Source organism: Epinephelus moara, chromosome 23 (genome assembly GCF_006386435.1).
Source record: "Epinephelus moara isolate mb chromosome 23, YSFRI_EMoa_1.0, whole genome shotgun sequence".
NCBI lineage: Eukaryota > Metazoa > Chordata > Actinopteri > Perciformes > Serranidae > Epinephelus > Epinephelus moara.
In genome coordinates this window covers 20,885,143-20,897,381 of record NC_065528.1, presented here as the reverse complement: position 1 = coordinate 20,897,381, position 12,239 = coordinate 20,885,143, and the positions used below count along the sequence as shown (strand labels likewise).

Genomic DNA, 12,239 nt, shown 5'->3' with positions numbered 1-12,239 from the left:
GGACTTAATTGTCGTTTCGTTTGAGGACATTGGGACTCTATTGTCTCATTTGAGGACATTGGGACCTTATTGTCATCTCGTTTGAGGACATTGGGCCTTAATTGTTGTCTCGTTTGAGGACATTGGGACTTTATTGTTGTCTCATTTGAGGACATTGGGACTTTCTTGTCTCGTTTGAGGACACTGGGACTTTATTGTCATCTCGTTTGAGGACACTGGGACTTTATTGTCGTCTCGTTTGAGGACATTGGGACTTTATTGTCGTCTCGTTTGAGGACATTGGGACCTTATTGTCATCTCGTTTGAGGACATTGGGACCTTATTTGTCATCTCGTTTGAGGACATTGGGACTTTATTGTTGTCTCGTTTGAGGACATTGGGATTTTATTGTCGTCTCATTTGAGGACGTTGGGACTTTATTGTCGTCTCATTTGAGGACGTTGGGACTTTATTGTCATCTCATTTGAGGACATTTTGACTTTATTGTCTCGTTTGAGGACACTGGGACTTTATTGTCGTCTTATTTGAGGACATTGGGACTTTCTTGTCTCGTTTGAGGACACTGGGACTTTATTGTTGTCTCATCTGAGGACATTGGGACTTTATTGTTGTCTCATTTGAGGACATTGGGACTTTATTGTCATGTCATTTGAGGACATTTTGACTTTATTGTCTCGGTTGACGACGTTGGGACTTTATTGTCGTCTCGTTTGAGGACATTTTGACTTTATTGTCTCGTTTGAGGACACTGGGACTTTAATGTTGTCTCATTTGAGGACATTTTGACTTTATTGTCTCGTTTGAGGACGTTGGGACTTTATTGTTGTCTCATCTGAGGACATTGGGATTTTATTGTTGTCTCATTTGAGGACATTTTGACTTTATTGTCTCATCTGAGGACATTGGGACTTTGTCGTCTCGTTTAAGGACATTTTGATTTTATTGTCTCATTTGAGGACACTGGGACTTTAATGTTGTCTCATTTGAGGACATTTTGACTTTATTGTCTCATTTGAGGACGTTGGGACTTTATTGTCGTCTCCTTTGAGGACATTGGGACTTTATTGTTGTCCCATTTGAGGACATTGGGACTTTATTGTTGTCTCATCTGAGGACATTGGGACTTTATTGTTGTCTCCTCATTTGAGGACATTGGGACTTTATTGTCGTTGACAATGTTTAGTTTTTTATACTTATTGGATACTACTGATCCCAAATAGCAAGGAGAAATTAAAATGCACACCAAACATAAGTTCAGGTCTCGGGAGGATAAGACGTGTCCTTGTGGAAGAATGTCTGCATACTTTTATTGTGAAGGCGTGTTTCCGCTCTCACCCCTGCTTTCTCTATCTGGCTTGACGCCTCTCCAGCAGCACAAGAAGCACTTTGTCTCGGCGGAGGGGGTGTTGACAGGAGAAAGAGGGGGGAGGTGGAGGGAGACTGAATTGAACTGGCCCGGTGAACACTTGCACCGCAGACCCCGCAGCAGGACAGCGGAGGCCCCGAGGAGAGGAGAGCACCGGAGGGCGGGAGACACAGGACCAACGTGGACCGGATCGGACACCCACGGAGACACCTTGTGGTATTTTGGATACAGAGGGACACCGGGCGGGGAGGGGGGCCCGTATGATTCCTCTCAGTCCGGCTGTAACGATGGTGGTGATGCACCGACAACAGAGCGGCGGATTCCTGCAGACACACTGCACCACAACCCCGCAACCGAGTGTGAGCTGCTGCTGCCCGGTCAGACTTGCTCGCTTCTCTCCATCAGAGCCTCACCGACGCATCACAGGATCCCCACACCGAAGCTTGACCCAAACAACCGGGTAGCGGCTTACCTTGCAGGCTCCATTCATACTCCGCCCCGTCTGCGGGATGAGACGGGGATTTGCGGCGGGACGCAGAGAGCAGCTTTGAACCGCTTCACTGCACCGGGGGGGTTGATGTGCATGCACCGGCTGCTTTGAGCAATAAGACAAGATGTTGGTGCGATGCTACCGGGGCAAGCTGTCGGTGTGGGCCGCTCTGTGCGTGCTGGTGCTTTGCTGGTTTTACATTTTCCCCGTCTACAGACTCCCCCGCGATAAGGAGATAGTGGAAGAGGTGCTGAGGCAGGGGGAAGTGTGGCAGAAGAACCAGACGGGCATCGATTTGTACAGGTTCGTCTCAGGTCTCAGATTTCTCTCTGTTGCCTTACAGCAGTGTTTCCCAAAGTGAGGCCCGGTGCACCCAGCTGTGCACAAGTCTGCTCCTCACTATAAACCCCATACATTGCAGAAAGCAAGAACACAATGTGCACTAATGTCCCTTTTTGTTTATGCTTGTCTCCCCCTGCATCCCCTATAGAGCATAGGGTTCCTGGCACTCAGTGGTGGTGCCTGTGACCTCCTTTGTCTGTATCTGGACTCCCTGAACATATGGACATAATGTCATTGTGATGAGATTGTAATGGATAACCAATTGAATTTGTCAGAGCTTTGGAGAGACATTACAGGAGATACAAGCATCACAGATGCTCTTTATTAAGTGCCACACACACCATGTGGGTCCTTCATTTGCAGGTTTTTTTAAACAGGCAAACCAGATCAAAAGGGCGTGTTTGTCACACCGTGGGCAGCCTGGGTAAAATCTTATTTAGTTAAGAATATGTGCAGACAATTCTCCGAGGCAAAGCCGATTAGGGTAATGAAAGAAGGTGACACCTGCAGAGCAGCGGACAGCAGGGCCTACAGGGAGGGGGTGATGCTCACTTGGAGCTGTGGTTTTAAAGTCGTACAGCTTCTGTTTGGTCCAGTGGATTGCTAGGATTAAATAGTGAGTTAAAGTGCTGAGGGCAGCCCCAACTATTGACCTCTCAGGCATTTATCTGTAACCTAAAATATGTGATCATTTCCTCTGATCTGTGATTTGTCCTGTCATTTTTACAGTTCACACATTTTACTCTGGCTCTATTATAGCCCATCTTTTACCAGAATCCAGTGGCGCCTCCAAGAGCGGGCCCTAGAGATGCACCGATCCAGCTTTTTCAGTTTCGATACCGATTCCGAGGCTGTTGCTTTGAGTATCAGCCGATACCTGATACCGATCCGATACTATGGTTGACCTAAAAAGCTATAAACCTTTACATGTAGAACAGAAAAGACGAGAGGCAACAGGCATTGATGACTACACAGTTCTTTCCTAAGATAAAATGAAAAAAGATGAAACAGATTAATGCAATGATGAACTACTGATTTTTAACAAAAATAAACAATTGTGCAACAGCAGTTGAAATAGTGTGAAATACCTCAACATGGCACATTCTCTCCTTCGCTCCATGACATAGGACATAACTCGAGTCACAGTAGATTTAAAAGGAAAGGATTGCCTCAGGTATAGGTTGCATTTCCCGATACCCGATCCATCTATTTTGATGATATCGGGGCCGATATTCGATCCAGATATCGGATCGGTGCATCCCTAGCGGGCCCTGGCCCCCCAAATACAGTTGCTGCCCCCTTAGCAAAAATAATAAGAGGCCAACATTACTGTCTTTTGAAAAAGCTATGGCGTGCTCCTTTTATAAGCTAGCATGAAGTTAGTGGTCCATTGTGAAACTGGACTAAATAAAGCTTAGGGATGTCAACGGTTGACCATTAAAGATGCCCTAACACTTCAGGAAATGAGTTAGCGTTTTTCTATTCCCACTTACCTTGTATAGAAGTCAGTGGGTTTTGTGAACTGGTTTTTGGTTAGATGCCTGATCTAAGGTCTGTGGTTAACCCAAGCTTACAAGACGTTCATGATTTGTTTTACAACATAAAATCGTCAATAAATACCACTCATAATTTCTAAAGGTTTTATGTGTCTTAAAAAGGGCAGTTGCTAACAAGTGGCTAAACCAGACTACAAAATATCATCACACCGAACATGGCTTTACAGGGGGTACGTTATGTCATGCGATCACAGTGTAATTTGTTTGTAGGCTAACATTAGCTTTTTACTTCTGGTGATAGCATTTAGGCTTCAAAAATCAAAGTGGTGTTCAATATTTGTTCGCCACAGTGTTTATTTCAGCAGTAATCCAAAATCAAATTTTTGACATGGGAATTCAGTGACAGGATATTGGTTGGCGCCCACGTCCGGTCCAAAAACTCATGTTACTGCAGCTAAACACAGCACTAAAATATGTTCCGAAAGAACATTTTAGGCGTGAAATAGGCAGTGCGGTAACAGAATCTTGGTTTATATTTGATAAGGGGTGGGTTTCTCTCTCAATCCGTTTCTGTACTCTTGGTGGTGGTGGTGGTGGTGGTGGTGGCATGGGTGGCGGGCAATATGATAATGCAGAAGTACAGCCTGTGGTTCGAGCAACAACCCCCGAGAGCCAGTGAAACTCTGCCAGGTGAGTGGGGAGTGGGGATATCTAGGCACTGGTTAGATACATATACGACCCATATTATTATGATAGAAAGCTGGTTAAAAGTCGGTGAAGTACCCTTTTAACTGGTTAACCTCAGAGAATAATTTTGACCAATTACACATGCTAATCTACTGCACACCATCCAGGTCTGGTGGGAACTAATGTTACTTAGGCCAGCATCGCCAACAGCGTTGGTTTGGAAACATTGTGCCCACCCTCTTGTCTCTCCTTGAGATGGTGAATAAGTGGCTTAATTTGGGTCCATGTCATTGGTCCGACAGCCCATTGGTCCAACATCCCATTAGTCCGATGGTCCGCGGTGCTGAATGGCTCCCGGCGGGCGTATTTCTGCCTTGATGGTGCGCTGCGACCGACTCTGGGTCAGCTGGGAAAGGCTTGAGGCGGAGCAGGCTCACAGCTTCTGTGTTTGTCACTTTCTTTTTCATTTTAACCCACACCATGATCTTTTCCTAACCCTAACCAAGTGTTTTTTGTGCCTACACCTAACCAGACCTTAACCACAGGGCATCATGATGATTTCGGAACGGACTTCGGAACAATGGGTTTAATATGTTCGGAACAATGGGATGTCGGACCAATGGGCAGTTCCCCTTAATTTTGAGGAGCAAACCTCCTTTAGCATTGTTAACTTGGCCTATGTTATCTCCGTTAGCAACATTAGCAGTGTCAGCATTGGTAGTAGTGCTAACAATGCTAAAGGGGTCAAAATTAAGACAATTACTGACCAGGGTGAACTTGGGAGAGGGACTGGAGGGTGGCTACCATGTTTTCGCAGGACGCCATAAACAGCTGTAATCCTGAATGAGCGGTGCCGCTAGCTAGCTCCCACCCAACCTAGCTGGTGTGCAATGCAGAGCAGCCAAGGCTAAGAGAGTTCTGTGTTTCTGCATGTTAACACAGCCAGCCACCCTTCTGTCAGCAAAGCCAGCAAAAATTAAAACAAAAGGAAAGATTGTTATATCACAAAACATTTAAATTTCACCACCTCCAATTAGATAGCGCTTTCAAATGCAACGCTAAAGCTCACTGAGTCGATGTAGCACTGGACCAAAAGGCTTCATTTGGCGTCCTTTACTCTAAAAGAAATTGATTGGTTACCAGTTAATGGATGTTGGACTGTCAAAAGTAAAATTACCCAAAACTGACATTCCTAAAAACGCTCCAAAGTTAGGCTAAATTTTGGCAAAGGAACAACTGTCATTGCCGTTTTCAAAGGGGACCCTTGAACTCTCCCCTCAAGATACCTGAATGAAAGTTGGTTTTTGGGTCCCTACAAGTTTTCCCAAAACATGCAAAGGCTTCTTCCCAGTAAATGTTCTGGTCCTTTAACGTACTCCTTCAAATTAAAGATTCAGGGAGCGCCACTGCCAGACTCCCAGCCGTCCTTTTGAATCCAATCTGTGTGAAACTGTCCAGAGACCAGATCTTATTATTTCCCATGTTTTCTCTGCACAGGAAGCTGCTGACAGAATGCTGCGATCCTCGGAGGATGTTCGCAGTGACCAAGGAGAACTCGCCGATGGGCAAGGTCCTGTGGTACGATGGCGAGTTTTACCACTCGCACACCGTCAACAATGAGACCTACCCGCTCTTTGTGCAGGTATGCTATCATAGTAATAACATCTGATAGAAGAAGAACGGCTGACTTTCCCTTCATGGAGCCACAATCCTCTTTACCCCAACACACATGACTTTGAGACAGGCAGCTGTGTTCTTAAAGAGCAGATGATGGAAAGTGTTTTTTCTCCCACTCAGCGCAATTTGACACTGTTGTGGGGACTGTGGGTTTTAACACGGATCCTCGTTGATCCATAATGGAGGCGGGGAGTGGGGGCGGTGGAGTAGACAGACACCCTCTGAAGGAGACAGGATTACTGGTATAGTGTTCTGCAGCGTGAGGGAAGTCAATATTAAGATGTGGAGGCCGGTTAGAGCAACAAGACACAGTATACGAGTATATCAGAACATCTTTCATTCTCGCTTTTTACTCTGACTTTTGCATTAAACTTCACAATTAATGCATCTTTCACTTTTGTTTCTATAGCGACAGGATGTGTTACAACTTGAGAGGCGCAGATAAGGACAGGTTGAAGAGTTTTTCTGCATTAAATGAGGCTCCTGCTTCTTGTTTATGTGTCCTGTCGTGTTATTTTTCCACTTCAGTCTAATCTAAAATAGGGATGTTTAAACCATGGGTACAAACTGGAGGAGGATGTGCCTCAAGCTCTCTCCCTACCAAGTTATTTCCCCTTTTATTTTCCATGTAAAGCATGCCGTATGGTGCAAAAATGGACCCAGAGTGTGTATTTATGCTCCTGTGCATGTGTCTGTATCGAGATAAGGGCTATTTTTACTTGGCTTCATGCCCGTGTGTGGGTGCGCATGTGGATGAGAGTGTTTGTGCCTGGAAACGGGACAAAATGAGAACCTCTGGTGCGAGTGCTGTTGCCGTGGTTTTTGTATCCAGGGGCAATACATCTCACTAATAACGAGAATTGGATCCTTATTACTGATGCCACAGATTTGCAGCCTCATGTCCTGGTTGGTAAATGTGATGAATATTATGTGACCCTAATTTGCAGTCGTGAGCAGTGCATGTTCATTCATGAGGAATGGGGGAGGTGAATAAATAAAGAAATGAAAATATGAAGCGAGAGACGGCTGAGCTCAGCCACAGTGTGGGTGTGCATGCATGAATGTGCAGCGCGGGGTGTTAACCCCAGAGTTTTATGTTTTCACACACCACTTTATTGGTAATAAGTGTATGCGCTCTAAATTCAGAACACACCGGTTCACCCAAATTAGAGCTACCACATTGTGTTAATTATTGATCATTTTCAAGCAACAACGCCAAAGGTTTGCTGCATCCAACATCCCTAAATGTGAATATTTGCTCCTCTTCTCTGTTTTATATGATTGTAAACTAAATATTTGGGACTGGGATATTTTGGAGTGCAGGTTGGACAAAACAAGCAATTTGAAAACAGCACTTTTATTTTGTTTTTTGTGACATTTTATGTATCAAGTAGCAACAAACTTCTCCAGTGAAACAATACCTGCATTTGATCCTTTTTGTACCCAGATCTAAAATAAAATGACTATTTGTATGGTTGTGCTTGCAGCCAATCACCTCAAGCATTCTTAAATATACTTTTAATTTTTTTTTGTACTATTTAAAATGGGTAAAATGCCATTTAATTGTAGAACTGTGCATAGTGTTTTACTTCGCCCAGTGCCTCATTGCTCCGCTTTCACTCATGATCATCTATCATGTGAGCTTCACACCAGGGACGTTGAGAGTCCGCCTGCCCAGCACACACACAGTGACAGGACTAATTGCTAGCATCAGATGGCTAATGTTACCTAGGCCTGTCACGATAACAAATTTTGCTGGGCGATTAATTGTATCAGAAATTATTGCGATAAGCGATAATATTACGAAAAAGGCTTCCATAGTGAAAGTTTTTAAAAATATCTGTTTCTATGGAGACGTGTAAACAGGATAGACAGGGATTTTGGAAAACTATTACGTTGCAACCCAGTTTGCGCATGCCCACTAGGCGCCCGGGAACGTTTTGTTAGCACTTTTGGGACTACTTACGAGCTTACAAATGAACTTAGCACTGCTGCATCAACATCACTGCTACATTGGCGCACAAAGATGTCTGCTGTGCCCAATATTATTAAGTGCATAGCAGCTAACTATGCTACGTAAGGTTAAAATGTAGTTTATCTTTTTTTTTTTTTTTATCACTAGTGTCAAGAGGAAAACAAATCACTGTGCATGCGCAGAATGTTCTTCTATGGTGTTTGACATTAAGGCGTAGTGCCACCTACTGGCCTGGCATGGTAATTGCAGCAAAAAGCTTCTGCGTTTTTGTGGAAACAGGGATATCGTTTTCACAGCTGAATTTTTTTTTAATACAGGATAAATAAAAATATGTTTTTGTTACCTCCGCCAAGGAGGTTATGTTTTCGCCGGCGTTGGTATGTTTGTCTGTTTGTTTGTCTGCAAAATAACTCAAAAAGTTATGAACGGATTTTGATGAAATTTTCAGGAAAGGTGGATAATGGGACAAGGAACAGATGATAGTTTGGTGGTGATCGGTTGAAGCAAAGTGGATAAAATAATAAATAAAGTCTATCGTCTGACAGCCTCAGCAGCAATTCCAATTTCTAATGAGACAGTGAAAATAGCACCATCTGGTGGCCGGAAAGCACGTCTTGTTCTGCTTGCTAAATATTGTTGTAATCCTAAGGTTGAAATTAATGTTCGGTGTTGGAAAAAAAGAAAGTGAAAAATACAAAAAACATATTATATTCTGTGTTGGTACAAAATTAAAACGAAATTAATACACCACAGTGTCTCCATGGTGAAGGCATATATAACCTTATAATGATAGTGATGCAAATAACCTAATTGTGATGCAGGCTGCAAAATCTGATGCAGAGGGGGAGGGAATATCACCTACTTGGCGGAGGTCTGCACTCTCTGAGTGCTTTTCTAGTTTGTATTGGTATCGGTGTGAACAAGGCCTAAGTGGACCACTCCGGACTGTCTCCTTCTTCACTCCAGTTAGCGCATTGGCCACATGATCGCAGCCTTCCAAAGTACATTGGTTAAGCACGAATTACTGGCTCATCATTACGTGGGATACGTATGAATTTTGGTGCATTACTTTTGTAGGAAAATGTAAAAACACCCTGAATTAAAAAAGGAATTATGAAAAACTTCCTTGGTCTAAAAACACTTGTTGTACTTTGAGTACAACAGTGAACTGGGTGAACTGACTCTTTAAAATAAATCATAGAACTTCATTACACTGTGTGCGGTGTTCTCACTTCTCTGTGTCACTGGGACATAGCTGATATTGTGTTGCTAAATGTCAGACTCTGTTACTTCACTCTGCCCGGGAGTATGGTGACACTCTGCCGCAGAGTTCAACTTTGTGTTCGTGAGACTCCTTGTTTGCATGCATGATCTATTGTTAATGTGGTTGCATTTCCTCTGCAAACCTATACTGTGGCCAGTTGTACGTGTGCTTCTCAGAATGAAAGGAAGTAGTAGTTAAGTGGGATGGAAGAAGCACAAGCTCACACACACACTTATATATTCTCTGTCTTCTCAACTACCACTGTGGTGATTGCAGGTTTGAACACAGACAACCAGCCACGCTACACCAAGCTGGGAACGGCTACAGTATCTGGGCATCTGCCAGGGAATGTGCCAATTAGGGCTTTGACAGTTAATTGCTGGTTAGTTCAATGGCTCAAACAGAGCGTCCGTACAAACAGTCCACTGGACTGTATGGCAGATTCACATGATCTCTTCTTTTCAGCATCTTCAAAAGTGTGACAGTTTCTGAGGATGCACTGATTGTGAAATTCTAGGCCAATAACTTCACCAACGTTTAGAATAATCATTTGGCAGTACAGGTGTTTTTTGTGTGGTTGTTGTTGTTTATTTTGTTGTTCTTGTTTTTAAAGTGCGTCCCCTAATGTTTACTGCGTCCTTTCGTCCCGAAGGTGTCCAAGGGTGAGATTTCTGTCCGTCTCAAACACTTTCTCTCTTGGTACTTGGGGCGACAGTAAGCCATTAGTCTCAAGCCCTGCTTTTTAGCCTGTGCTAAATTGATGTGACACAGCAGAAAAACGTTAGTGAATGTCCAATTTACCGATAGACTGATGATGATGAAAAACATTTTTAAACAAATATTAGCTTTAAAAGCCTTTTCACGATATAAAAAATGTCACAATTCCGTCTCTAAGATCTATTTTATATCCCTGTGAAGACATCAACAAATTTCTCCTTCAGACAGCTTAAAACTATATTACAAGATTACGTTCAAATTTACCTTCGCCCCAATACTTAATTTTTACTGAACAGAGCATGAACGCATCATAATATAATTGAGTGCAAACTCCAGTACCTTTTAGTTCCAGCCACTGGTTACTAACAGCTAACATTTACTAGCTCTCCTCCTGCTGATTCCAACACAGATTTGTTGTTCACAATGTAGCATTATCAGGAAAACAACAGGAAGTGTCAGTAGTAAATTTACGGCTTCCTTTCGCCCAGAAGGTGTCCCGGGGGAGATCTCTGTTCATCCCAAACACTTTTCTCTTGTCCCCAGGATGATGGTACACCATTAGCCTCGAGCCCTGCGTTTTAGCCTGCGCAAAATTGATGTAACAGAACAGAATATCATCGTTGAATGTCTTATTTACCGACTGATGGCAAGCAACAAGGGGAATATTGGCTGATATCAGTGTTCAGACGAGAAATTGGTGCACAGTATGTTGTTGTTTATCCCAGAATCTCATGAAAACACATACATTTGAGTTTCATTTTATGAATCCAGCACTGAATAACTGAACTGTAAGTCCAAACAGCAGCTGGTTACAGCTTCTTTTCTGTGTAACATCATGGTATCATGAAATGTTCTGGCTTCAGGCTGTTGGTCAGACAAAACAAGAATTGTGATGGGTACTGTTCCACCAATGTCTGGTATTTTATGGACCAAAACATGAATGAAAAATAACAATCAGTATCATTGAAATTAATTGAAATGGTCTTCAGTTGCAGCCCTGCGTCATAATGAACAACCAAACCAAAATCCTATAAGATGTTGGGTTAATAACTTTCCAGAAATAGATGAGCCATGTGCGACTGTGATAAGTGCCCCCCTCTCAAATTTTTAGCCCAACTTGCTGGTTCCCCTCCCCTGCTTCATGTGCTGTTAGCCGGGTATTGTCCTCTGACTCAACCCCGTCATGGTCTAAAAGAGACCCTGAGGCAAGGAGATGTGTGTGTGTGTGTGTGTGTGTGTGTGTGTGTGCGTGTGCGTGTGCGTGTGTATATTCTCAAGTGTGTGCACTGCAAGGGGAATAATGAGCACAATTGTTTCCGCCATCGCGTTTAATCCATGCCTCAGACTTAAACGCAGCCAAGGCAAAAGAGAAAGGACATTTTTGGCCCTTGCCTCACAGAGCGTGGTATTTCAGTGTACTGTCTTATACAGGGCTTTAATTTAGATGATGATAGGGCAGCGATAGCCCTCCCCAGAGGTTACTTGTACCCCAGTGGGTACTTCTGCAGCTGCCAGGGTGTATTTGGAGACACTGTGGAGGAGCTCAACTAATTTCAGAAAATACAAATTAGTTAAAAAAAATTTAAAAAACACCTATTTGGGTCAACTGTAACACCATGTCGTGTCAGTGAGAGTGTGAAAAAACAGTTAGCAAGCTAGTAGAGACGTCTACAAAGTCATGAATAAACAGTTCAAGTAATTAGCCTGAAAAGAGGCTGAACAATTTGCCTGCTGCAATTTTCAAATCGCAGGAGACACAGTATTTGTTAAAAGTAAAATGTGTGTCAAAATTCCATGTTATATTAAATACTCGCGTGCTCTCGAGATGTCCTGGAGCCTCTTTACAGAAACCTTTCAAGTCTGAAATCCTGTTTAATCTCAGTTTGCCAGTCCTCAATCCTCAATGCCTATGTGCAGTTTCACATAGATTGACCACGTCAGTGAGTAGAAAAATGTGGGACAGACAGAATGACTTACTGACAGAATGACACACTGACAGTTTCCGCGATTATGTACAGCATACCATACCATGACTTAGTCATACGAAAAATTAGAAAAAAAAGAAAACATTGGGCCACAGGGGGAGCCACAGCGATCGGTCGCATTTTAGCCATTTTTAAGCATTTTTCTGTTGCTATAGCGCCACCCAGTTGCCAATTAGAGTTAAATTTCTCCAGTCACCTTGAGGCGTCCTGTTCTACATATCTACCAAGTTTAGTAAAAAT

General features: G+C 43.2%; 1 protein-coding gene across 1 annotated transcript in view; it reads left to right on the top strand.

Annotated features, from left to right (window-relative positions):
* The first annotated feature begins 1,404 nt into the window (after positions 1-1,404).
* The window catches only part of st8sia1 (ST8 alpha-N-acetyl-neuraminide alpha-2,8-sialyltransferase 1), a 27,589-nt gene continuing 16,754 nt past the window's right edge, over positions 1,405-12,239 (top strand). The window contains exons 1-2 of the mRNA XM_050036569.1: positions 1,405-2,159; positions 5,879-6,023. Of these exons, the coding sequence (XP_049892526.1) occupies positions 1,981-2,159; positions 5,879-6,023 (324 nt within the window). The 5' untranslated portion in view covers positions 1,405-1,980. The remainder of the gene's footprint in view (positions 2,160-5,878; positions 6,024-12,239) is intronic.